The sequence below is a fragment of the Pristiophorus japonicus genome, chromosome 14 (genome assembly GCF_044704955.1).
Source record: "Pristiophorus japonicus isolate sPriJap1 chromosome 14, sPriJap1.hap1, whole genome shotgun sequence".
Taxonomy (NCBI): domain Eukaryota; kingdom Metazoa; phylum Chordata; class Chondrichthyes; family Pristiophoridae; genus Pristiophorus; species Pristiophorus japonicus.
In genome coordinates, this window is record NC_091990.1 from 115,571,724 (window position 1) to 115,599,359 (window position 27,636).

Here is a 27,636-nt window from a genome sequence, read left to right on the forward strand (position 1 = left end):
TGGGAAATGCTTAAAATGGTTTGGCTCTCCATTCAAGATGCTGAGAGGAGAAATGAGGTGCCTCCCACGACAGATCTCAGTGAACATAAGAACATAAGAATTAGGAACAGGAGTAGGCCATCTAGCCCCTCGAGCCTGCTCCGCCATTCAACAAGATCATGGCTGATCTGGTCGTGGACTCAGCTCCACTTACCCGCCCGCTCCCCATAACCCTTAATTCCCTTATTGGTTAAAAATCTATCTATCTGTGACTTGAATACATTCAATGAGCTAGCCTCAACTGCTTCCTTGGGCAGAGAATTCCACAGATTCACAACCCTCTGGGAGAAGAAATTCCTTCTCAACTCGGTTTTAAATTGGCTCCCCCGTATTTTGAGGCTGTGCCCCCTAGTTCTAGTCTCCCCTACCAGTGGAAACAACCTCTCTGCCTCTATCTTGTCTATCCCTTTCATTATTTTAAATGTTTCTATAAGATCACCCCTCATCCTTCTGAACTCCAACGAGAAAAGACCCAGTCTTCTCAATCTACCATCATAAGGTAACCCCCTCATCTCCGGAATCAGCCTAGTGAATCATCTCTGTACCCCCTCCAAAGCCAATATATCCATCCTTAAGTAAGGTGACCAAAACTGCACGCAGTACTCCAGGTGCGGCCTTACCAATACCCTATACAGTTGCAGCAGGACCTCCCTGCTTTTGTCCTCCATCCCTCTCGCAATGAAGGCCAACATTCTATTCGCCTTCCTGATTACCTGCTGCACCTGCAAACTAACTTTTTGAGATTCATGCACAAGGACCCCCAGGTCCCTCTGCACCACAGCATGTTGTAATTTCTCCCCATTCAAATAATATTCCCTTTTACTGTTTTTTTCCCCAAGGTGGATGACCTCACACTTTCCGGCATTGTATTCCATCTGCCAAACCTTAGCCCATTCGCTTAACCTATCCAAATCTCTTTGCAGCCTCTCTGTGTCCTCTATACAACCCACTTTCCCACTAATCTTTGTGTCATCTGCAAATTTTGTTGCACTACACTCTCTCCCCTCTTCCAGGTCATCTATATATATTGTAAACAGTTGTGGTCCCAGCACCGATCCCTGTGGCACACCACTAACCACCGATTTCCAACCTGAAAAAGACCCACTTATCCCGACTCTCTGCTTTCTGTTAGCCAGTCAATTCTCTATCCATGCTAATACATTTCCTCTGACTCCGCGTACCTCTATCTTCTGCAGTAACCTTTTGTGTGGCACCTTATCGAATGCCTTTTGGAAATCTAAATACACCACATCCATCGGTACACCTCTATCTACCATGCTCGTTATATCCTCAAAGAATTCCAGTAAATTAGTTAAACATGATTTCCCCTTCATGAATCCATGCTGCGTCTGCTTGATTGCACTATTTCTATCTAGATGTCCCGCTATTTCTTCCTTAATGATAGTTTCAAGCATTTTCCCCACTACAGATGTTAAACTAACCGGCCTATAGTTACCTGCCTTTTGTCTGCCCCCTTTTTTAAACAGAGGCATTACATTAGCTGCTTTCCAATCTGCTGGTACCTCCCCAGAGTCCAGAGAATTTTGGTAGATTATAACGAATGCATCTGCTATAACTTCCGCCATCTCTTTTAATACTCTGGGATGCATTTCATCAGGACCAGGGGACTTGTCTACCTTGAGTCCCATTAACCTGTCCAGCACTACCCCCCTATTGATAGTGATTGTCTCAAGGTCCTCCCTTCCCACATTCCTGTGACCAGCAATTTTTGGCATGGTTTTTGTGTCTTCCACTGTGAAGACCGAAGCAAAATAATTGTTTAAGGTCTCAGCCATTTCCACATTTCCCATTATTAAGCCCCCCTTCTCATCTTCTAAGGGACCAACATTTACTTTAGTCACTCTTTTCCGTTTTATATGCAGTGGGCAGGTTGATGTGACGTGTTCCATGGTTTGAGACTCAGGGCCACTGTCACACTTCAGGTTAGGACATGGGCAGCCGAGTATTGGATCACCTGTGGTTTACGTAGGGTAGAATGTGGGAGGCCAGCCGAATCACTGACCGAGTCAAACAGAAACACTGACTGCATAACAATGATTTCAGAAGGTGCCACATCGAAAGGTATTGAAAAGCTGAAGCAACCACCGTTATACCCCGTCAGTGCTAAAACATCACAGGAAGGCTGCTTAGCTTGGCAAGCGTTACTGCTCAGAGCCTGACTGCAGAATTAAAATGCCAGCGTAATTCTCTTTGTAGATCTGCTCCAGCCTAAGTTAACTTTCTCTCTTCCCGATGCCTTTTAATATTCAGCAGCAATAAATTGTATCCAGGATGCTGCGGTGCTCAGTAACAGTGCGGCGTGTAACACGATTCTGCGCAGTTAGCAAGCTTTTAATCAAGGTGGAATCGAAGCACTGGATAAACTCCCAAGATCAGCAGCTCTGCTGCACCTCCCATGTCTGTCTTGGTTGGGGTGCTCGAAGAAATCTTTTATCGTATTAGTCTGCACTTCGAATCATAGAATCATCGAAATTTATGGCACAGAAGGGGGCCATTAGGCCCATCTTGTCTGTGCCGGCCGAAAATGAGCTATCCAACAACAACAACAACAACAACAACAACCTGTATTTATATAACACCTTTAATGCAGTGAAACGTCCCAAGGCACTTCACAGGAGTGTTATGCGGTAGAAATTTGACACCGAGCCGCATAAGTAGAAATTAGGGCAGGTGACCAAAAGCTTGGTCAAAGACTTAGGTTTTAAGGAGTGTCTTGAAGGAGGAAAGAGAGGTAGAGAGGTGGAAAGGTTTAGTTAGGGAGTTCCGCCGACTCCCACTTTCCAGCTCTTGGTCCGTAGCCCTGTAGGTTACGGTACTTCATGTGTACAAGTACTTTTTAAATGTGATAAGGGTTTCTGCCTCTACCACCCTTTCAGGCAGTGAGTTCCAGACCCCCACCACCCTCTGGGGTGATAAAAGTTCTGCTCAAGTCCCCCTTAATCATTCTACCAATTACTTCAAATCTATGCCCCCGGTTATTGACCCCTCTGTGAAGGGAAATAAGTCCTTCCTATCCACTCTATCTAGGTCCCTCATAATTTTATACACCTCAATTAAGTCTCCCCTCAGCCTCCTCTGTTCCAAAGAAAACAACCCCAGCCTATCCAATCTTTCCTCATAGCTAACATTCTCCAGTCCTGACAACATCCTTGTAAATCTCCTCTGTACCAGCTCTACTGCAATCACCTCTTTCCTCTAATGTGACCAGAACTGTATGCAGTACTCTAGCTGTGGCCTAACTAATGTTTTACACAGGATCATTGACCTGAAACGTTAACTCTGTTTCTTTCTCCACAGATGCTGCCTGAACTGCTGAGTAGTTCCAACATTTTCTGTTTTTATTATTAATGCTTCATACAGTTCAAGCAGAACCTCCCTGCTCTTATATTCTATGCCTCAACTGATAAAGATAAGTATCCCATTTGCTTTCGTAACCACCTTATCTACCTGTTCTGCTACCTTCAGGGGATCTGTGGACATGCACTTCAAGATCCCTCTGTTCCTCTCTGCTTCTTAGTATCCTATCACTTATTCCCTTGCCTTGTTAGTCCTCCCCAAATGCATTACTTAACACAACATAAGAACATAAGAAATAGGGCAGGAGTAGGCCCTATATGGAGCCTGCTCCGCCATTCAATAAGATCACGGCTAATCATCAACCTCAACTCCACTTTCCCGATAACCATATCCCTTGATTCTCCTAGACTCCAAAAATCTATCTATCTCAGCCTTGAATATATTCAGAGACTCAGCAACCACAGTCCTCTGGGGCAGAGAATTCCAAAGATTCACAACTTCTCCAGATTGAATTCCATTTGTCACTTTTCTGCCCACCTGACGATCTCATTGATATCTCCCTGCAGTCTGCAGCTTTCTTCCTCACTATCAACCACACGGCCAAATTTTGTATCATCAGCAAACTTCTTAGGGCTCAATTTTGCCCAAGCCCGTTTTCTGGTGTATTGCCTGAGTTACGCCAGAAATGCGCCGGAAATAATTTGCCAAAGTTTCCCCGATCTATAATTCGAATTTGGCACCTGTCATGTATCTCACATTACTGTATATAACTGTATCTTACCATGCTATACATGACTGTAACTGGATATGACCTGTAACAATAAACATACCTTACCACCAGGAGTGCACTTGCAGGAGACACTCCATACCTGTCCCACTGAGGTATATAAAGGGAGATCTCAGGCAGGTGCAGCACTGGAGAGCTGGAATTTAAGATGCAGGTCCAGAGTGACCTTGACTTCAGCATGTGTCTCGTGTAAGTCAGTGCATTAGAGTCAGGACTTAACAGTGGCGACGAGTTACGGGATCACAGAATCCACAGAATGGCTACCAACAGCTCAGATGAGAAATACAATGCTGGAGACAATTGGGATGACTTTATAGAAAGGCTCCAGCAAAGCTTTGTGACCAAAGACTGGCTGGGCGACGATCAGGCAGACAAGTGAAGAGGCCCCGGAATGTCTCGGAATTGCGTGCCTTTCTCGGGCTACTCAATTACTTTGGGAACTTTATGCAGAACTTGAGCACGCTGCTGGAGCCTCTCCACGTGCTACTCAGAAAGGGGTGCGATTGGTTTTGGGGGAACGCCCAAGAACGTGCCTTCAATAAGGCATGCAACCTTCTATGTTCCAAGAGTGTTTTAGCCTTTTTTGACCCAGGTAAAAAGTTAGTCCTTACATATGATGCGTCAGCTTACGGGGTCGGGTGCATTTTACAGCACGTCAATGATGCGGGTAAATTGCAGCCCGTTGCTTATGCCTCCAGGTCACTTTCGTGGGCGGAGCGCGGGTAAGGTATGGTTGAGAAGGAGGCGCTCGCATGCGTGTATGGTGTCAAAAAGATGCACCAATACCTTTTCGGGGCCAAGTTTGCGTTAGAAACCGACAACAAACCCCTCACGTCCCTACTATCCGAGTGCAAGGCAATCAACACCAACGCCTCGGCGCGCATTCAGCAGTGGGCACTCATGCTGGCGGCTTACGACTACACGATAAGGCACAGACCAGGCACAGACAACTGTGCCGACGCGCTTAGCAAGCTACCCCTGGCAACCACAGAAGGGTCCGATGAACAGGACTGTGAGATGGTCATGGCAATTAATGTCTTTGAATCGACAGGTTCGCCCATGACAGCTCGCCAAATCAGAGACTGGACGACCAGCGACCCCATGTTATCTCTAGTTAAAAGATGCGTTTTAACCGGTGACTGGGCAGAGGCTCGCGATGCCTGCCTCGAGGAGGTCAAACCCTTCCATAGGCGCATGCATGAACTATCACTACAGGCAGACTGCCTGATGTGGGGCAGCCGAGTAGTTATGCCCTTACGAGGCAGGGCAGCGTTTGTCCGGGAGCTCCATCGCGAGCACCTGGTGATCATCCTTATGAAGGCCATAGCCAGATCCCACGTCTGGTGGTCTGGCATTGACGCGGACTTGGAGCTCTGCGTCCGACGGTGCACCATTTGTGCCCAACTCAGTAATGCCCCCAGGGAGGCCCCCCTGAGCCCCTGGCCCTGGCCCACCAAACCGTGATCGCGGGTGCATGTAGACTATGCGGGCCCATTCATGGGCAAAATGTTCCTCGTAGTCGTTGATGCATTTTCAAAATGGATCGAGTGCACCATTTTAAACTCGAGCACCACCTCTACCACTGTGGAGAGCCTTAGAACCATGTTTGCAACGCACGGCATTCCTGACATATTGGTCAGTGATAATGGTCCATGCTTCACTAGCGCAGAATTTCACGATCTTATAGTTGACCACGGTATAAATCACGTTAAGACGGCACCTTTCAAGCCGGCCTCCAATGGCCAGGCGGAGTGAGCAGTGCAGATCATTAAACAAGGCATGCTCAGAATCCTAGGTCCCAAGCTGCAGAGCCACCTGTCGCGACTGCTGCTGGCATACAGATCTCGTCCGCATTCGTTGATGGCGTTCCCCCCGCGCAACTATTGATGAAATGAACCTTAAAGACCAGGCTCTCATTAATCCTCCCAGACATGCATGAAATTGTTGAGGCTAAGCGTCAAAAGCTAACTGAGTACTATGACCGAAATTCGAGGGGGAAGTGGAATGAGATAGGGAACAAAGTGTCCCAAATGGCTTGCAGGGACAGTAACAGACAAAGAGGGAAACAGGCTACTGGTTGTACAAATGGACAATGGCCAAACCTGCTGGAGGCATGTAGACCAAGTAAAAAGTAGATTCACTGCCAACACTGTAGAACCAGAGGCAGACTACAATGTGGAACTCACACCACACCTGGTGGACAGACAGGTGGAACAACCTGAGGAAAGGGCAGTCTCAACAGACAGCCCAGGTGAGATACCAGCAATCACACCGAACAAAACAGACAGCCCAGGCGAGATACCAGCAATCACACCGAATGAAAAACAGGCACCAAGGCAAACAACTGAACCACAACTAAGACGCTCCACGCGAGAGCGCAGACCACCTGAGAGACTGAATCTATAAAGGCAATAAGACCTTGGGGGAGGGTGATGTCATGTATCTCACATTACTGTATATAACTGTATCTTACCATGCTATACATGACTGTAACTGGATATGACCTGTAACAATAAGCATACCTTACTACCAGGGGTGCACTTGCAGGAGACACTCCATACCTGTCCCACTGTGGTTATATAAAGGAAGGTCTCATGCAAGTGCAGTACTGGAGAGCTGGAATTAAAGGTGCAGGTCCTCAGTGACCTTGACTTCAGCATGTGTCTCGTGTGAGTCAGTACATTAGAGTCAGGACTTAACAGCGCCATGCAGCGTGTTTAGTCGCCTCGGGTGGTGGAGCCTGCTGCCTGTGCCGATAAATGATGCCGCACCTTCTGCGCATACACGGGGGAAAAAAGCTAAGTTTCTGACGTCACTGCATTGGACGCACATGCGCAGTACAGCTCCGAGTTGGCAATCGGCCATTTTTAAAGAGCCGGTTGTGTGTGTGAGAACGTTGAATGCTGTGTGAGAGCATTGCAAATATCGCAGCTGCAGCAGCACAAGATGCAACGCAGTGCAAGGAGCAAGAATTTCTTACAGGAAGAAGTGGAGGCACTAGTTACTGTGATTGAGAACAAATGGCAGGAGCTGGACACTAGCAGAGATCACATAAAAGTTCCACTCAAAGAAATGAAGAAACGCTGGAACCAAGTTGCAGAAGATTACTGCGCAGTGGTGACCACCATGAGATCTGGAGGCCAGTGTTAAAAGTAGCAGGACCTTGGTCAAGTAGTTAGTGTAAGTAATATTTTTATTTATTCACTGGAATTGCAATTGTAAATGTGACCATCTGTATGTCCCACCCAGCAGAAAGACACCCTCTCTAAAAAGTTGCATTTTCATCTTTGCTGAGGAAGATGGCACATAATAAAAGGGAAAGAATTCAAACAGGAGGAGGCCCGGTAAATCTGCATCCGCTGACACCCTTGGAAGAGAGCGTCACCGCTTTGATGGGTCCTGCCTGGAGAAAAACAATCATCACTGCACAAGCAGGACCCATATTCAAGGGAAAGTGTAAGACCTGCAAATTCATCGTGGTTTTTCAAATCAGCCTGCAGCCTGGCCTGCGATGTGTGAGCCTACTCATGCCACCCTGCCCCCTCCTCTGCTGCTAACCATTTGTCTGTTCTGTTATATTTTGCAGAACTTGAGGCTAACCCTGACGATGCAGAATAAGATTCGGACACAGATGAGCCTCAAGAGCAGAACATTTTCCAATCCAACCCTCCAAACCAAGAACATGGGAGTGAGGGGGAGGGAGAGGGGGAGGGGATGGAGCTGGATGAAGCCCCCACTGTTTTACTTACTTTGGAGGAGGTGCTGCTCATTGCCGTGATTAGTAGTTTGAGTGCTGGTGGGACATTCTATAGTTTCCCACCTTCCGAGGTTGCGGGTCCCAGTGGTGTGGTGCAGCGAGACACACCCAGGGCCCCATCGTTCCAGGCTGCGGGTCCTAGTGTCGGGGTGCAAGCCACACCTGTGGGGAGGAGTGGAAGGAGAGCTCAACAGCGCTTCCCTGAGGTGCAGGATCTAACAGATGTGGTTCAGATGATGTCACTGAGTGTGAAGAGCATTGACCTTACCCAATTATGCCTGGACGCCATCAGTGGGGTGAGTGATGAGGTAGTGGGACTGTCGGGAGAAGTAACAGCAATGACACGAGAAATGGGAACGATGTCTGGGACCATCAGTGAGGGACCAGTGGCCATGAGGGAGGGAATGTCAGGGGTAGGCGATGCGCTGTCACTGACCATGAGGGAGGGAATGTCAGAGATAATGCAAACAGTCACTGACCATGAGGGAGGGAATGTTGCAGGTAGTTGAGACAGTTTTGCTCAACATGAGGGAGGGAATGTTGCAGGCCGCTGTGACACTGTCAGGGCACATGAGGGTGGGAATGTCGGAGTTAGCTGCTGCAATAAGGGAACACGCCCACACTCCGCGCCCATTGACAGAATCAACTGCCACTCCCACTCCAATTCCCACACCAGCCTCTGAAGAGCCCAAAGCCGGTCCCTCCAACTTGCCACCTGGGCCCTCCAACTTGCTGCCTGACGCCGACGCCCCCCCACCCTCAAGAGGTGCGCAGTATCCGAGATGTTAGAAAGAATAAGCTTGGTACCAACCCCAGAAACACTGCACCAACGCCAGCGGGCAGGGGTGGTGGAGTGCCCAAGACGAAATGCAGCAGACGGTCTTAGAATAAGGTGGATGAGAGATGGGTGGGTGCAGCCTTTCTTTATTGTTGTTGTTGTAGTTGTTGTTGTAACTGTTGTAACTGTTCTCAAATTAAAAGTTTTTTGTAAGTTATGTAAATTTATAAGTTTAAAAGTTTGTAAATGATCTTAAAGTTTTTAAAGTGATCTTAAAGAGTGATCTAAAAGTAAAGTTTGAAACAAGAATAGTTTTATTAAAGCTAAGTACAAAAGGACTGTTTGTTAAACTTTTGAATAAAATATATTTTACATTAAAACTGATCATTTCCATTATTTGTTCCTCTCTCCCCCCCCCCACCTTAACTAATTGCAGTCTTGTGACTTCTCCCCTTCTCTCTCTCCCCCACCCCCCCACCCCCCTCATTGCAGTCTTCAGAAGGCTTCCGATCAGCACCTCGCTCCTCGGGCTCAGCCTGCATAAGCCTTATAATCGACACCTCGCTCTCTCTCTCCCTCTCTCTCTCCTCCTCCCGCCCCCGCGCCCCCCACCCCCGCCACCGGCTTGTTTTCTAGCCAAGCCCCGAGCCCCTGTGTCCAGCCACAGAGCCGATTCTGCCAGACAAAGTTACGACCCTCCAGCCGTGCTTCAAGACGTTCAGTGGTGGCTTGTGAGTTAGTAAAAAAAGAGAAAACTTCTGAAATCCAACAAACTTCTATTTACTACGTTGACAAGTAAAAAAAGTTCAACTTTATTATTGATTTTTCGTATTCTTGACTCCCTGCAAAATCTTCAATTAAAAACAATGGCGTCTTTCAGTGCCGATTTCTCGATGTTCACTGGTTTTCTTAAGAGCCCAGAATGTTTTTTGGAAGTGGCCAGATACGCCAACCTCGGAGGAAAAAATGTTGGCAAAACTGCGAAAAATTATAAAAACCGCGCTGACATGAGGGAACGCCCCCATGACGTCAAAAAAAACTGGCCTAGAAAAATTGTAACTAAGTCAGTAACACTGGCGCAGATCGCAGGGGGAAACTCAGAAAAAAAATACGGCAAAATAAACGCGCGCCAAAATAATGCCGCAAATGACCAGGGAAAATTGAGCCCTTAATCATGCCCCCTACGTCGAAGTCTAAGTTGTTGACATATACCACAAAAAACAAGGGGACTTTTTCAATGGACAGTTGGCCAAATGTTCAGAATGACACACAGAGTGAAGATTTTCCAGAATTTCAGAGCTGTGCACGGTTTTAGGTACTGAAAAGGTTAAACGTGGCTGTGAAGGTTTCTTTCCATACTGAGCATTTTGTACAGTGACCTGTTGCACTCCAGGCCTCATCATATGACATCACCTGTGTGGCAGCCGTCCCGTCTAGTTAAACACACTCCATTGCAAAAGCTTCTTAAAAGCTTTCTATTTATATTTAAGTGCAGATGGCTCGATCTAAAATAAACACATTTAGATTTTTACTTTCCAGTATGAACCTATAATTAAGTTAGAGTGTAATTAAGGTACACAGAACCTCCCGTGGGCTAGTTTTTATGCAGTGAAATCTAAACATGCCGTAAGGCTTTGAAGTTTGCAGCTCAAGTCCTGACTGAGGGCTATGGTATTGTCAGCGATCCAGAGGCACTTTTATATTTGCTCGCAACTCTATGCAGTTATGGGAGACTGCTGCTCGCCCCTTTTAACATTCAGAATGTGGGGTCCACTTTCATACTGAGCCCCACAGATAGCAAACCCATGGGAACCTTTCCACCATCTACAAGGCACAAGTCAGGAGTGTGATGGAATACTCCCCACTTGCCTGGATGAGCACAACTCCAACAATACTCAAGGACCATCCAGGACATAACAGCCCACTTGATTGGCACCACATCCACCACCTTAAACAGTGTCAGCTGTGGCTCAGTGGGTAGCACTCTTGCGTCTGAGTCTGAAGGTAGTGGGTTTAAGTCCAACTCCAGAGACATGAGCACCAAAAATCTAGGCTGACACTCGAATGCAGTGCTCAGGGAGTGGACATAAAAGATCCAATGGCACTATTTCAAAGAAGAGCAGAGGAGTTATTCCCGGTATCCTGGCCAATATGTATCCCTCAATCAACATCATTTAAAAAGATTATCTGGCCATTATCACATTGCTGTTTGTGGGAGCTTGCTTGTGTGCAATTTGGCTGCTGCGTTTCCCACATTACCACAGTGACAACACTCCAAAAGCACTTCATTGGCTGTAAAGCACTTTGAGATGTCTGGTGGTCATGAAAGGCGCTATATATATTTCCAAATATTTCTTTTTTTCTTTAAACATTCACTCCCTCCACCACCAGCACACCGTGGCTGCAGTGTGTACCATCTACAAGATGCACTGCAGCAACTCGTCAAGGCTTCTTCGGCAGCACCTCCCAAACCCACGACCTTTACCACACCATCCTGACTTGGAAATATATCGGCCGTTCCTTCATCATCGCTGGGACAAAGTCCTGAAACTCCCTCCTTAACAGCACTGTGGGAGAACCTTAACCACATGGACTGCAGTGGTTCAAGAAGGCGGCTCACCACCACCTTCTCAAGGTCAATTAGGGATGAGCAATAAATGCTGGTCTTGCCAGAGACGCCCACATCCCACAAACGAATAAAAACAAAATAGCTCCCCGCTGTTTACAACAACAATTTGCATTTATTCAGTGCCTTTAATGTAGTAATCCCAAGGCTCTTCACAGGAGCATTAACAAACAGAATTTGACACCGAGCGACATAAAGAGATATTCGGGCAGATGACCAAAAGCTTGTTTAAAGAATTCAATTTTAAGGAGCCCGTTAAAGGAGGAGAGAGAGGTAGAGATGTGCAGATGTTTAAGGAGGGAATTCCAGAGCTTAGAGCTGAGGCAGCTGAGGGTTCAGCTGCCAATGGTGGAGCGATGAAAATCGGTGATCAGCAAGTGGCCAGAAGTGGAGGAGCGCAGAGATGTCGGAGGGTTGTAGGGCTGGAGGAGGTGATAGAATGGTGGGGGGCAGTGGGGGGGGCAAGACTCGGGAGGGCCTTGAAAACAAGGATGAGAATTTTAAAATCGATGGAGTTGCCGGACCGGGAGCCAATGTAGGCCAGCGAGCACAGGGGTGATGGGTGAGCGGGACTTGGTGTGAGTTAGGACATGGGACAGTTTACATTACTAAAACTGGCTTCTTTCTTCTAGCAGATTGGTGGAGTCCTCATTTTCATGGTTGCACCATGCTGCTGGCAAGCACATGAAGGTAAAGTCACTGGTGAGGGAGCTGAGACTATGGCAGGGACCGAAGACATTGGTTTTGGTCTTCCTGATGTTTAGTCAGAAGGAGTTGAGACTTAGCCAAGAGTTAGGTCTTTGAACAGGACCTGGTGCAAGTTAGGATATGGGCGGCAGTGTTTTGGATGAGCTCGGGTTTATAGCATATGGAAGATGGGAGGCCGACCAAGAGAGCATTGAAATAATTGCGTAAAGAGGTAACAAAACCCAGGCTTGGCTAAGTCTTAACTTCCTCTGGCTGAACATCAGGAAGACCAAAGCCATTATCTTCGGCCCCTGCCATAAACTCTGCTCCCTCCCCTCTGACTACATCTCCCTTGCTGGCCACTGCCTCAGGCTGTTCAGGACTGCTTGCGATCTCGTCCTCCTGCTCGATCTCGAACTAAGTTTCTGAGCCCATGGAGTCTTCATCACAACACAGCCCATACTCACCTCCATAACGTTGCACACCTCTGTCCCTTACTGCAATGGTTCTGACAGCCTCATCCATGCCATTGCCACCTCCAGGCTCGAGTAATCTAATGCTCTCTTAGCCGAAACCATCCATAAACTTCAGCTTATCCCAAACCATTGTCCATGTCCTATCCCATACCAACTCGGGATGGAAGTTATGTTACAGTTATATAAAGCTCTAGATTGCATCAAGAGCACTGCATTCAGCTCTGGGCCCTGCACCTCAGGAAGGATATATTGGCCTTGGAAGGGTGTAGCCTAGATTCACCAGAATGAAACTGGAGCTAAAAGGGTTATATGATTCGGAAAGATTGCCTAGAATAGACATGTATTTCCTTGCGTATAGAAGATCAAGGGGTGATCTAATTAAGATGTTTAAGATGAGGAAAGATTTTATTGGGTAGAGAGAAGGTATTTCCTCTGGTGGGGGGAGTCCAGATCATGGGGGCATAACCTTAAAATTAGAGCTGGGCCATTCAGGGGTCATGTCAGGAAGCACTTCTTCACACAGACTAGAGAAGCTGGGATTGTTCTCCTTGGAACAGAAAAGGTTAAGGGCAGATTGAATCGAGGTGTTCTATATCATGAAGGGTTTTGATAGGGTAAATAAGGAGAAACTGTTTCCACTGGCAGGAAGGTCGGTAACCAGAGGACACAGATTCAAAATAATTGGCAAATGAAGCAGAGGGAAGATGAGGAGAAACACAGTGATTTGCTGTGATCTGGAAAGCCCTGCCTGAAAAGGCGGTGAAACCAGATTCAATAGTATCTTTCAAAAGGGAATTGGATAAATACTTCAAAAGGAGAAATTTGCAGGGCTCTGGAGAAAGAGCAGCGGAGTGGGACTAATTGGATAGCTCTTACAGAGCTGGTATAGGCACAATGGGCCAAATGGCCTCCTTCTGTGCCGTAACATTCTATGATTCTATGATACAATGATTGGAAACTGACTGGGTCGCAGTGATGGGTGCGTTTGGCCGCTTGCTCGAGGTGTATTCAGTTTTGTGCTGTAGTTGCTAATATTATAAACGCAAACAATTTGCTTTATCAGACACTGAAGATCACTTAGCATTGAGCTGCTTTTTTCTAATAGATTCCCATTGTTTATTAACTATCTCTGGCCAAATCGTATGCTTTGTAGTTCAGTGTCTTTGCGATTTCTGCTCCACAATTAAAATCTCTGCTAAACCAGCCAACGAGAAGAGCGGCAGATTTATTTTGAGAAGGATTTCATTGGCAAACAGCTTATCATCCAACTTTTCTCTGGAGCTCTCGGTTCCCTTGCTTCGAAATTGGTCCATTGCTGGGACACTGAGAGGGTCGATGACAGGAATCCATTGCATTTTGGCAATCCCAGTCTCTTATTGGGAATTTGCAGATTTTCAGAATTCCATCTGTTTGACTTTGAAATCCATCCTCACTGCAATGAACAAAACAGAAAATACAACCACTGGTTGGAAGGAGGTTACACTAAAAATACTTGCGCATCCAGCACTGAAACAAGCATTGGCTTTTGTTTTCATAGCTAAGAAAAACATTATCTCGGCAACAGTGAAATGCCGATGGAAGGGTTATGGGGAGCGGACAGGAAAGTGGAGTTGAGGCCAAGAGCAAATCAGCCATGATCTTATTGAATAGCCTCGAGGGGCCAAATGGCCTACTCCTGCTCCTATTTCTTATGTTCTTATGGAAGTTGCACCTAAGATGCCTGGCGAATTGTGGCAAAACTGGAAACATCACAGCTGCGACCACAAGCCTGCTGGCTAATAATCTGCCCAGCGGCCTGGGGGTGGGAAGAATTTCAATCTGCCCCAAACGTGGCTCCAGACATCAGAAGAGATGGGATAAAGGAACATGCAGGCCCATGCTGGGAATCCTCCCGGCTCCCACCTCCCTTGCCTCCAGTGATGTGAGCAATGGAAGAATTCCTAAGGACTGCAGGGGAGCTATTTGGGGGTCCAGGCCTGGATCCTGGCCTAGCAACCCCCGAAAATATGAGGATAACACTGTAGGGTGTCAATATTTACAGAGGATCCTGGGAGTGTGTCAGTATTCACAGGACGTAACATGGGAATGTGTCAATATTTACAGGGGATAACACGGGATTATGTCAATATATATAGGGGATCCCTGGGTCTGTTTCAATCATTTTAGGGGAATGCCGGGAGTGTATCAATATTTGCAGGGATCGCCGGGAGTGTATCAATATTTGCAGGGAATGCTGGGAGTATATCAGTATGTACAGGGAATGCTGGGAGTGTATCAATATTTACAGGGAATGCTGTGAGTGATATTTACAGTGATCGCCGGGAGTGTATCAGTATTTACAGAGAATGCTGGGAGTGTATCAATATTTACAGGAGAACATAAGTTTGCAAATCATGGGAATTTGCTTGAATTTTATTAACTGGACAAAGCACATCGCTGTTATGTAACAATGAGAAACACAGTTCATATCAAAGCCTGTTGCTTCAATCAGAGTTTGAACCTGTACAATGTTTCATAGCAGTTCTACAAACCTACAACTTAAATATGTCCTGTCCTAATTCAAACGTATGGAATTTCAAATAATGGATTCAGATAATAAACAGGAATTTTTCCAGTCCCTCGATTATAACTCGATGAGAATTATAAGCGTTGTGCCTGATCCATTGCAGATGAAAGCACTAACAATTACATTAGGACATCATTATGGCAGAAGATTGATTGTGATTTGCTACTTACCTGTCTAGTTCATTCATTTAATATCTCTGGCTGGGAGGAGGGCCAGAAAAGGCCTGGGAGGCGCAACCTGTGTAAAAACAACACTGGCTGAGAAGTAGAACTAAACACAGCTACTGTTAAATAATCCTTCCACAAGCTTTCTCCCCATCACCCGCCGTAACATTGGCCGACAAGCCGTGGAAAATCCTGGAAAAGCCAGACTAAACTGTGCACTTGCCATTTTTCCATGGTTATTGCAGCTCTTCTGGGTGTCAGCTCAGTGGGTAGCACTCGCGCCTCTGAGTCAGTAGGTTGTGGGTTCAAGCCCCACTCCAGGGACTTGAGCACGTAATTCAGACTGACACTTCAGTGGAGTGCTGCACTGTTGCGTCGTATGTCACCATAACCCAGGTCGGTGATTGAAGTGTGGGAAGGTACAGCAGGAGCGGCAACATCAGGGTGCAGGAGCAGCAAGAGGTTGCAGTGCGATGTGATCGGGGTTCAGGAGAGGTGTGAGTTCAGGGCCCAGAAGAGGCGTGGGCTCAGGGGCAGCACAGGCCAGCCTACACTGCCATATATGTGCGCACTAGGTTCGGTCTCCAGTTGTCTTGGTTAATCCTTTCCACTGGACTAAAACCTAGATCTGCAAGCCTGTGTTGTGGCTGATGTGTAAAGGCCACCACACGTTAAAAAAATCCACGCAGAGGCATCTTCCACCCTTTAACATGTAGTTCGGAACCTGCAATATCAAAGTCCTTCATTGAAACACCTGTGAACTCATTGAACACATCCCTTTTTGGTGTGGAAGCAAGTCATCCTCAATTCGAGGGACTGCCCAAGAAGAAGAAGCAGCACTGTTGGAGGTGCCGTCTTTCGGATGAGACGTTAAACCAAGGCACCATCTAACCTCTCAGGTGGACGTAAAAGATCCCCCGGCAATATTTCGAACTCCGGTGTGCTGGCCAATATTTATCCATCAACCAACATCACTAAACAGATTATCTGGTCATTATCACACTGCTGTTCGTGGGAGCTTGCTGCGTGCAAATTGGCTGCTGCATTTTCTACATTACAACAGGAATTCTAATTGGATACATACACAGTGAGGGCTTCCGATAACTAGAAATGTAAACGTTGAGAGATTAGGAAGGACAGAATTCCCCTCTCCAGATATTTGAATTGAGCTGAGACAGGTTTAGAATTTACCCAGAGAATCTAGCAGTTTGGCACACTCCACATCGGGTCAATCCAGAGTGGTGGGGGATTGCACTCCCTTCAGGGATTCTCATGCCACTTCGCTCTGGAGTGGGGTCAGGCCCTGACTCTGGACCTATTCTGCAAGCTTAGTGCCCGTGTGAAGTGATTTGCACTTTTCACCGACACTGAACTTGTACAACGACTTGCTTTTATATAGTGCCTTTAACGTAGAAAAATGATGTTGCTTGAATCGCCCAGATGCTGAAACGTTATGAAACATATGCTTCGGGAACAAATTTTATACAGGGGATCATTCGGCAGATGTCAGGCCCCTAATTGACATTTGTAAGGGACCTATTGCCTGTTATAGAGGATCAGCAGGTATATTAAATAAATTGTAGAACATTTCCTCATTCCTGCTACTGACAAATAATTTTTTTTGTTGAAAAAAACCTGATTTCAAAATCAATATTTTCCTTCTCGCAGCGTGCACCAACATCTCACGGAATTCCATACCTGTGCTTTGGGATTTATTCTAGAAGTAACGACAATGTTGGTGGCATCCTGTCCCTGTTCTTTTCGGACTCGCGCGTAATTGGCCCTGACCTCCACCCGTTGGCGGCTTGCTGTGGAAATGAAAAAGAAACTGCCGGTCAGTGAATGCCACTATTCTCTGTTTGAACCTTCCACGGCCATGATGGGTGCCTGCTTCCCAACACATCGGAAATGTAGACAATCGAAGTGCCAACGGACTGTCGATGGACCCTTTTGGCACCATATTTACCTGGCAGTAGACTACGCTCAGGATAAAATTGTAACACAAACTTCACATTTCTATCAATAAAACATTTAAATTTAGATTAATGGCATTCTGTTGAACAAAATATAGATTTAATGAAGCGACAACCGACAATCTCCTTTACGCCGTATAAACAACAACAACTTGTATTTATATAGCGCTTTTAACATTGTTAAACGTCCCAAGGCACTTCACAATTATTATTAAACACAATTTGATACCGAGTCACTTAAGGAGATATTTGTACAGGTAACCAAAAGCTTAGTCAAGGAGCATCTTAAAGGAGGAGAGAGGAGAGAGAGGTAGAGAGGCGGAGAGTGTGATGTATTTGCTTCATAGGTTAGTTGCTTTAGAATTCATAGCAACACATTGCTGTTTAGAATTAGTTGGTTTATTAGCAAAGGTTTAACAATCACAGCTCAACCTCAAACGGCATCGAAAAGCTAAGAGATAAAATAAAAGGAACCAAGCACTCAGCAATGTGTCTGTGGAAAGGAATGATGTTAAGACATACGAACATACGAACAATGACGGACAGGTAGAGACCATCTGGTCTATCGAGCCTGTCCCACACAGTTGTGATACCTTATGCATTACAACATAGACATTCTCTACCCCACCCGAAACCATGTGGTCTTCCGGGAGAGGCAAAAAAACAGATTAAAAACCCGGGCCAATTTGGGGGAAAAAAATCTGGGAAATTCCTCTCTGACCCATCTAGGCTATCGAAACTAGTCCAGATCACTCTGGCCTTGAATTCCTTGCAGTCCCTACCTTCCGTAAGAGGTGATCTCCGCCATAGCCAGAAACAAATCCAGCTTTCGCTTGAAGGAATTCAGCGAGTCCACCACACAAAATGGCAGTTTGTTCCAGAAGTCTACTATTCTCTGGGATAAGAACCACCTCCTGACGTCTAACTGAGATCTAGCCTTATACAACTTAAATTTGTGCCCCCTGGTCCTACCTATTTCATTGAAATAAACTGTCAGCTGGAACACCGTCTATTCCCTTCATTATCTTATAAACCTCAACCAGATACCCCATAGTCTACGCTGCTCTAAGGTATAGAGTCTCAACTCTTTTAGCCTATCTTGATAACTAAGATGCTTTACACTTGGCATTAGTCTAGTGGCCAGCCTCTACACACTTCCCAGAGTTTCAATATCACCCACCATGTGAGATCATCAAAACTGGACACAGTATTCCACGTACAGCCTGACTAAGGTCTTGTACAAACACAAAACAGTACGCCTCGTCTTATACTCAATTGTCCTATGGATACACCCCAACGCCCTATTTGCTCTAGCTATCGCTGCACGGCATTGCTCATGTACCTTTAAGGATGTATATACTCGAATGCCCAAATCTTTTTCTATCTCCACCATCTTTAATGCCTTTCCCTGGAGGGTGTATGAATGTTGAGCATTTGCCCTGCCCACATGCATAACATTGAACTTATCTAAGTTAAGACACTGGATGCTTTAGGCTATGCAATACACACAAGCGATGTAATTGAAAATGTCTTCAATAAAATGTTATCTTTAATTGTGGGGAATTTGTTTTTTTTTCTCCTTCTGTCCGTGGCAGGCATCTTACCGCAATGACAAAATGGGGCAAACCTGCTGCGGGTCAAGCAGCCTTTTCCAATTTTGTCAGTGAAATCCATCGTTTGAGTGACCCTTCGAGGAATGCTGCTTGACTCAGGAACGCACAAAATGTTTTTGCAGCAAATGGAATAATACCCAGGCTCGCAGTTTTAATTTTCTTCAAAGAGCGGTAGAAACGAAACCCGCTCTTTCTGTCACATCCAGCAAGAACATGTTTCTATCAAACATCGCGTGAGGAACAGGTCTAATGAAAAGCTTGTTTTACAAACTTTTTCAGGTCCTTCAGTCCTTATTAATAATTCCAGGCAAAAGAAAGAAAGGATCAGCTGATCTTATCTGAGCCAGACGGGGCTAAGTGCCAATGGTTTCAGAACTTACGGTGCAGCAACTTTCAATTTTCAACTTTCAGGTATCAGTATGTCTAAAGAGAGACTTTTCCAGAGTTTCTGGTAACTTTACAGAATCTTACCTCTGCACGGTGGGGCTTCTTTACCAAATAAACCCATTGTGGAAAATGGGCTTATCCACAGCTTCAACCTTGCACATTTGTGCACATGCACAAGTCTTAGAGGTCGAAATTCGGTCCCGCCGATGTTGAGGCCGTGACACCAGCTGAGTGGTGATTTTAACGGCAGGTGAAATTTTAAATAACATGTTTTAATAGTGTTAAACATAAACTTACCTTCATAAGCAGGGTTTTCAATATAAAAGTAAGCCATCATTTTTTTTCCTTTTAAAACTCTTATGCTGATAAAAGCAGGCCATACGCCTGCTGGTACCAGGCGCGAGAGTTTTAAGGACATTCGCTGGGAAGGAGTTGGGCAAATAGCCCAATCTCTGCCCCGCGGATGTCCATCCTGCGGGGATGGCTGCGATCTGTCAAAAGACATTTTGACAGATTGCAAGTGCCGGGTTTAGGCTCATACGCAGTGAACGCCCAAACCTGGAACTTGCCGGGTCTCTTCGGGTGCGTGTGCACATCGTACACACCCGGAGAGGCAGCAATTTACAGCCCATTACAGGAAATAATTCGACAATATAGTGAGCTGGAGAGTAGCAGCTTTGATTCAGTGGTAGCACTTTGACCCTGAGCAGAACTTGAGCATGTAATCTAGGGTTGACACTTCAGTGCGGCACCGAGGGAGTCGGAGATACTGTCTTTCAGATGAGATGTTTAACAGAGGCCCTCTCGAGTGGATGTAAAAGATCCCACAGGCGTTATTTGAAGAAGAAGAGCTCTCTGAAGCAACACCACCAAAATCAGTCATTTGCTCACTCCAGAGATTGGAGCATAAAATCTAGGCTGATACTCCAGTGAATTGCTGAGGCACATTCAAGGTGCTGTCTTTCAGATGAGACATTAAACCGAAACCCGTCTGCTCTCTCAGGTGGATATAAAAGATCCACTATTTCCAAAAAGAGCAGGGGAGTTCTCCCCAGTGTCATGGCCATTAATTATCCCTCGACCACTTTCACAGTTTAGGTACAATTGTGAACTTTGGATGACTTAGTTCCTTTTAAGTTGTTGGTTTAGTTCCATATGATTGAGCAGACCTATCATTGTGAGACTGATTACCCAGTCCTATTGGCTGTCCCTGGATGTGTGCAGTGTGTTTGGAGGAAATAAGTTTAGCTGCACGATCAAGTAGACTTTCTACAGCAGTTCATCAATTGTTCATCAACATCACCCGTCTCTGTCCACGCCTCAGCTCATCCGCTGCTGAAACCCGCATCCATGCCTTTGCTACCTCTAGACTTGACTATTCCAACGCACTCCTGGCTGGCCTCCCACGTTCTACCCTCCGTAAACTTTGTAAAACTCGAAGTTTTCTCAAAATTCAAAGATTCCCCCTCTGTGTGAAGAAACCCTAAGGATCATTTTGGACCCGCTTAAAATGAACTTTGCGATTTTAAAAGACGCATAGGTCTGCAAGGGAAAAGGGCTGCAAAACTAGGAGGCTACAAACCTCTGAAAAAGCCAGTCTTTGGGTATCGGAGCTATCTGGGATATTAGAGCTAAACAAAATTGTCTGGGGAACTGTGAAAACTCAAAAACTCTGCTCCCTAGGAGACATTAACATTTCAACAATTGACCCAGAGATAACCAGCCATAGCGCTAAGCATGAAACCCATCCAGCACATGCATAATGTTAATCACTTTTCCGGCCTGCATGGAAAACCCAGGCCTAGGCAGACAACATAAACACCAAAACTAATTTTTATAATCGCAATTCGAATCCAACAGATCGACACATCCTAAGCAAGTAATCGTTAACGAGCCCGCCAGAATTTAACAAAGGATTATCAAGCCCGCCAAAACTAAGACAAAGAATTGGGTTTGATTTGGCGCGCAGATTAGAAAGGCTTTCAAAGTATAATTGAGGCCCTGTTTTACAGGCTAAGCAGCCTTCTGAGCAACTAAGAACCTCCACTGCACTATCGGCTCTTGAGCAACCACCGCTCCATCAGCGTCTTCGGCCTCGACGGCACTCCTGGGTTACACTGCTCTGTTACCGAAGAAAAAGGATAAACATCCTCAAAAAGTTCCCAGTGACTTCGGACATCACCAACTCATTGCGGCAACAACTGACCACAGCCAACGTGGTAACATCGAACCACCGCGATCGACGAGTCCTAAGAAAGAAACTACTCGAGAAGAAACCGAAGATTCAAAAGTTTTCCACTCTACAATCTATTCCTGGCTTACAATGGGCGAAACATTACCTAAAGTAACCCAAAGCCCTACTCCTATAAGAAGAAAGTGGGTACTCACCCCATAAATTCAAACCGCGCCTTACCGCATCACCGGACTCAACCCAACTGAAGACTACGTAACAAGAAGTCTTCCACGACGTTCGGGGTACGGCAAGCAGAACCTACAGAGTCCACCGAACCCCGAAACCACGAACCACCGCTAACTGTCAATAAGAGGATTGGTGAGCATTATACCTGTTGCCCTAGAGTTTAACCTAGTCAGATTTAGGCATTGGGAGGTGGAAGGTGTATTATTTTCTGTAACCCCTTTTGTATGTGTAATAAAGTGTTCCTTATTCTAGAGATTGTAAGTTTTGACATTGTACTTTTCTTTCCTGAATAAAATCAAAGTTTCTTGCACTAAAACCAGTTGTCTGCTGCACTTTGTCACATCCCCAAATAAATCCAAAGTCTAGAACCCAGGGAGTGGGAGCGATTCGAACCGCTCAGAAGGTCAGAAGTGAAAGGTCATCCAAAACTCGGCTGCCCCGTGACCTAACTCGCATCAAGTCCCGCTCACCCATCAGCCCTGTGCTTGCTGACCTACATCGGCTTTCAGTTAAGCAACACCTCGATTTAAAAATGTTCATCCTTGTTTTCAAATCCCTCCATAGCCTCTCCCCTCCCTGTCTCTATATTCATCTCCAGCCTTACAACCCTCCGAGATATCTGCATTCTTCTAATTCTGGTCTCAAGCACATCCCCGATTTTAATCGCTCCACCATTGCTGGCCGTGCCTTCAGCTGCCAAGGTCCTAAGCTCTGGAACTCCCTCCCTAAACCTCTCCATCTCGCTACCTCGCTCTCTCCTCTTTTTGGTCATCTGTCCTAATATCTGCTTATGTGGCTCAACTTTCAAATTTTGTTTCATAACGCTCCTGTGAAGCACCTTGGGACGTTTTACTACGTTAAAGGTGTTATATAAATGCAAATTGTGCAATAACACTACCGGAAGTTTAAAACCAAACCAATCATTAATGTTACTCACTAAACAACCATTTCTATTAAGAAGCATTTAAGCCTCCGTCCATTTACATAAGCATTCGTAAAATTTACATTGAACTAAGGACCATGGCTGGGTTTAACAGGAATTCTCCCTCTGAAATAATCACATCAATAGCAGCATTGGGAGTCACATAATTTTTTAAAAATTCATTTCTGGGATGTGGGTGTCGCTGGCAAGGCCAGCATTTATTGCCCATCCCTAACTGCCTTGAGAAGGTGGTGGTGAGCCGCCTTGTTGAACCGCTGCAGTCCGTGGTGATGGTACTCCCACAGTGCTGTTAGGGAGGGAGTTCGAGGATTTTGACCCAGCGACCATGATGGAAGGGTGATATATTTCCAAGTCAAGATGGTGTGTGACTTGGAGGGGAACTTGGAGGTGGTGGTGTACCCATTTTTGCAAAACCTTTTTTGTGTGGTCTTATTTATAAAACTAATTTGGAGCACTACATATGAAGAAAGAAAGAGCTTGTATTTCTATAGCACCTTTCGCAACCTTAGAATGAACTTTACAGACAATGAAGTACTTTTGAAGTGTAGTCACTGTTGTAATGAAGAAAACGTGGCAGCCAATTTGCACACAGAAAGATCCCACTAACAACAATTACCAGATAATCTGTTGGTTGAAGGATGAATATTGGCCAGGACAATAGTGTCATGGGATCTTTTACATCCACCTGAGAGGGCAGACAGGGCCTCGGTTTAACGTCTCATCCGAAAGACTGCAACTCCGACAGTGCAGCATTCCCTTAGTACTGCACTGGAGTTAGACTTCGTGCTCAAGTCTCTGGAGTGGGGCTTGAACCTTCATAACTAAGACCGCCTATTTCCACCTCCGTAACATCGCCCGTCTCTGCCCTTGCCTCAGCTTATCCACTGCTGAAGCCCTCATCAATACCTTTCTTAACTCTAGACTTCACAATTCCAACGCACTCCTAGCTGGCCTCCCACATTTGACCTTACGTAAACTAGAGGTGATCTAAACTCGGCTGCCCGTGTCTAAATCGTACCAAGTCCCGATCACACCTGTACTTGCTGACCTACATTGGCTTCCGGTTAAGCAATGCCTTGATTTCAAAATTCTCCTCCTTATTTTCAAATCCTCCATGGCCTCGCCCCTCCCAATCTCTGTAATCTCCTCCAGCTCCACAACCCCCCGAGATGTCTGCGCTCTTCTAATTCTGCCCTCTTGAGCAACCCTGATTATAATTGCTCAACCATCGGTGGCTGTGCCTTCTGTTGCCTGGGCCCCAAGTTGTGGAACTCCCTGCCTAAACCTCTCCGCCTCTCGACCTCTCTTTTCTCCTTCAAGACGCTCCTTAAAACCTACCTCTTTGACCAAGGTTTTGGCCACTTGTGCTCATTTCTACTTATGCGGCTCGGTGCCAAATGTTTTATCTCATAATACTCCTGGGAAGTGCCTTGGGACATTGCACTGCGTTAAAGGCACTATGTAACTACAAGTTGTTGTTCTGACTCACAGGCGAGAGTGCTACTAACCAATGTTGCCTCTAAGCTGCGCAGCCACGGGACCATCTCTTCAAATGTGAAATTTCGCGCATGCATGAAACTTTGAATGGGCTGCACAGCCCATCAAGGGGGCCGCGCATGCACGATAAAATTAGGGGGCACATCGCTACCAACTGAGGCACGGCTGACAGGAAGTGTTAAAATTTCACACCAAATACTAATACGCCGGAATGTACCAGTCAAATGACTAAAGTTGTGGGCCAGTAATTTAACAAGGAGACACTGCTGCGAGTATGAAATCTTTTTCCTAATTTTTCACAAAAAACGGAGGGAAGGTGCCAGAGGATAGTGAAAGGTGAATGGGAGGCTTACGGTGTTATTGGTGTAGAATGGCCCCATACATTCCTCCAGTCTAGTATGAACCTGATGGATCGTCTTTTAAATTGGGAATACATTGCAGCTGCAACATGTGAGTATTTTGTGGATTCTGTAAAGTGCAGTTAGAAAGGGAAAATCCTGTTAAATGCTCAAGGCGGTTAAAATCCACAAGTAGATTTTTCTTTTCGATAAAAGATGGCTCCCAAGTTTCATATCAGGGGCAGGAAATAAGGAACAGGTAGGTCTTCGAACATGAGCTGTAAACACAAGAGAGAATTCCAGAGGCAACGTCCGTCTGGGGGAAATGTGTTAAGAGTAATGTGCATACAGCCTTATTACAGGTTTCTGCAGGCAGCAGAGAAGAGTCAATGGGTGACCTTTGGGAGAGGAAAAGGCCAGGATCAGCCAATAGTACAACAACAACTTGTATTTATATAGCACCATGAAGGTAGTGAAACGTTCCAAGACACGTCACAAGAGTATTATGTGATGGAAATTTGACACCGAACTACATAAGTAGAAACTATTGCAGGTGACCAAAAGCTTGGTCAGAGGTAGGTTTTAAGGAGTGTTTTGAAGGAGAAGAGAGAGGTAGAGAGGTGGAGAGGTTTAGACTGGGAGTTCCAGAGCTTGGGGCCTCGGCAACAGAAGGCACGGCCACCAATGGTTGAGTGATTATAATCAGGGGTGTCATTATATGTGACTGTGGCAGGCAATGTGTGTGCATGAATGTGTTACGTCTGAATTTATTTGGGGAAGGGGTCGATTAGGCATGCAGTCATGATATAGCTGTGGCACTGCCAGGTGCCAAATGATCCCGCTCTTAATCACGCAGTTTCAATGCTGCTCAGGGAGCACTGAGAATCATCTTCGCCGGCCTGCCCAGCTCATATGGAACCGAGTCATTCACCATGTGAAGAGGAGACGTTACACACCTTCTCACCTATGGTAAGGTGCCCATAGGTGAGGACAAGATTGGAATTACTGTCATCTAGAGAAGCTGGGAATTATTCTCAGAGCAGAGAAGTTTAAGGAGAGACATAATGGAGGTTGAGAATTATGAGAGGTTTTGATAGAGTAGACAGGGAGAAATTGTTTTCACTGGTTAGGAGGGTCGGTAACCCAAGTGTTATTTCTTTAGATGCTCTGATAATGACTCCACGAGGTAATGTATTGTACTTGAACTGTAGTGACCTTAGTCTATTTAATGTAACTCCAGAGGATCACACATGGTGGCCTGCCTTTTATACTAGGTTTGGCCCACCTGTACAGGTAACCTACAAGTCTCCCACTGTAGTGCTCTCTGGTGTCACACCTTAGTGACCATACAGCTGGTGTACAAGTTTCCCGTAATAGTGCCCTCTGGTGGCACATCATGTGTAATAGTACAGGCAGTAACATGTCTAGATACATGACATCACTCTCCCCCAAGTCCTTAGTGCAAGTCACCTTCATGCATTGACTGTGCTCTGGGCTTAGCTCTGTCTGGTTGACCCTTGGGGGGTCATTTCCATCTTGGGTGAGTACGTGGTGTTTTGTTGGCAGTAGAGGTGCTGGTGGTTTCTGTTTGTGAGTCCATGACCACTCCATTCTCTCCTCCCCACATATAGGTTATGCCGGTGGCTAGTTACATTCATATACATTTGTGGTACGGTTGTGAGGCAAGTACATTTGACTGTTGAGGTACATTCTTGATACATACTTGGACTCAGTGCTGGTGTCAGCACCGGTGCGTGAGGACAAACAAGTTCCAGAACTGCTGGGTGGTGTCCAGGTAGTCTGGTGGCGGTGCAGTGCCCGGTGCTGGCAGTGAGAACCTGGTTGGCTCAAGTTGCTCCTAGCGTTGGGTAGGTTCATAGATACCTGTGACCTCCCTGTCCTTTCCTTGTGCCCTGGGTCGCTGCTGCTCCCTGAGGAGCAGTCGTCTGGCAGTGCGCAGGGAACTGCTGACTTGCTTGCCTGGGCATTCTTTGGGTTGGGATCCTGGCTGGTCCCAGTCCCATTTGGGTGGACCGCTGTGGGTGACCCTTCGTTCCTGGGTGTAGCCTTAGGGGTGATAGGGCTGGGGGCTGCACCTTCGTGCGGTTTGCTCTTTCAAGCTCGTGGCAGTTGGTGCCATCGGGTGCCTGAGAGGTGGAGCCGATCAGGGGAAGAGTATCGATACCGGTGCAGTTGCCCTCCTGAGATCATTTGTTCTGCAGCTTGTCTATTTTAGCTGCTTGTGGCCACACTCCGTGGTGCATCACTCTGGTCCCAGGGATGCAGGCTAGCCCGCTGGACCTGTGTGCTCCTAATGGGTGTTTGCCTGCTACATGATCAGATTACAGTTGAAATCCTACATCGCACAACATTTCATTACTCATTGTAGATAAACTGTATCTCCGATCATAATCGCATGACTTTTCTTTGCTTATTACGTATATAAAACTCTGGTCATCAATTACAAGCTTTACATTTGACTCACAGTTGCTATTACATTGATTGAGAATGTAGAACTGTCCCTTTAAGTGTGGTGGGTTGCTGGCCTCCTTTAAGAGGGTCTTGCTATCTTCACCCCAATCCTCTTCTTCACTTGGTGCACGTGTTGCTCCATCAGCGCTGCACCTCGTGGTCTGGCCGCCGCCATCTTTTTCTTCAGCGCTTCACCTCATGGTTTGGGCGCCATCTTTCTTCCACCAACTGCTGTGATCATCTTCTCCCCGGGTTTTGCCACCGAAACTGGGAAGTCGCCTTTGGATTCGATTTTCTTCCTCCGGAGTCCTGCCACTGGAGCCAGGAAGGTGCGTTCGGATCGTCTCAGCTGGATCATCTCCGCGCAGTCGTGCTCAGCGGTCTGTGCCTCGGGTGCTGTGCTGGTCTGCTCTCTGGTGCTGGATCCAACCTCTGGTGGGGGCTTGCTTTGCCTCTGAGCACGGGGGACGTCGATCGCTGGAGGGGTTAAATCTTCCCAGCTCCAATGGGTCGTCTTCATCCACCTTCCACCGAATAGCGTTGGTCCATCATCTGCAACAATCCACAGTGGTAACTTGTGCACCGAGCCATCATGGACTACCTTTACATCCGCACTATCAATGACTGGGATAAGTTCATTGGTGTAGGTGCACAGCTTTGCCTGAACCGGGACCAACTTGGGTCGTTCAGCTTGATTGTCCCATAGCCTCTCAAAGGCTTCTTGATTCATTATTGACTGGCTCACCCCCGTGTCCACTTCCATGAAGACTGGAACGCCGTTTATCTCGACTTCTAT

At 46.3% G+C, this 27,636-nt stretch overlaps 1 protein-coding gene across 6 annotated transcripts in view; it reads right to left on the reverse strand.

Annotated features, from left to right (window-relative positions):
- Positions 1-11,397: 11,397 nt before the first annotated feature.
- The window catches only part of LOC139280046 (doublecortin domain-containing protein 1-like), a 761,217-nt gene continuing 744,978 nt past the window's right edge, over positions 11,398-27,636 (reverse strand). For all 6 annotated transcript variants that reach the window (XM_070899504.1, XM_070899503.1, XM_070899506.1 and 3 more), the window contains 3 exons: positions 16,897-17,006; positions 15,205-15,271; positions 11,398-13,900 (listed from right to left, as the gene is read on the reverse strand). In XM_070899504.1, coding sequence (XP_070755605.1) covers positions 15,218-15,271; positions 16,897-17,006 — 164 coding nt within the window. In that variant the 3' untranslated portion in view covers positions 11,398-13,900; positions 15,205-15,217. The remainder of the gene's footprint in view (positions 13,901-15,204; positions 15,272-16,896; positions 17,007-27,636) is intronic.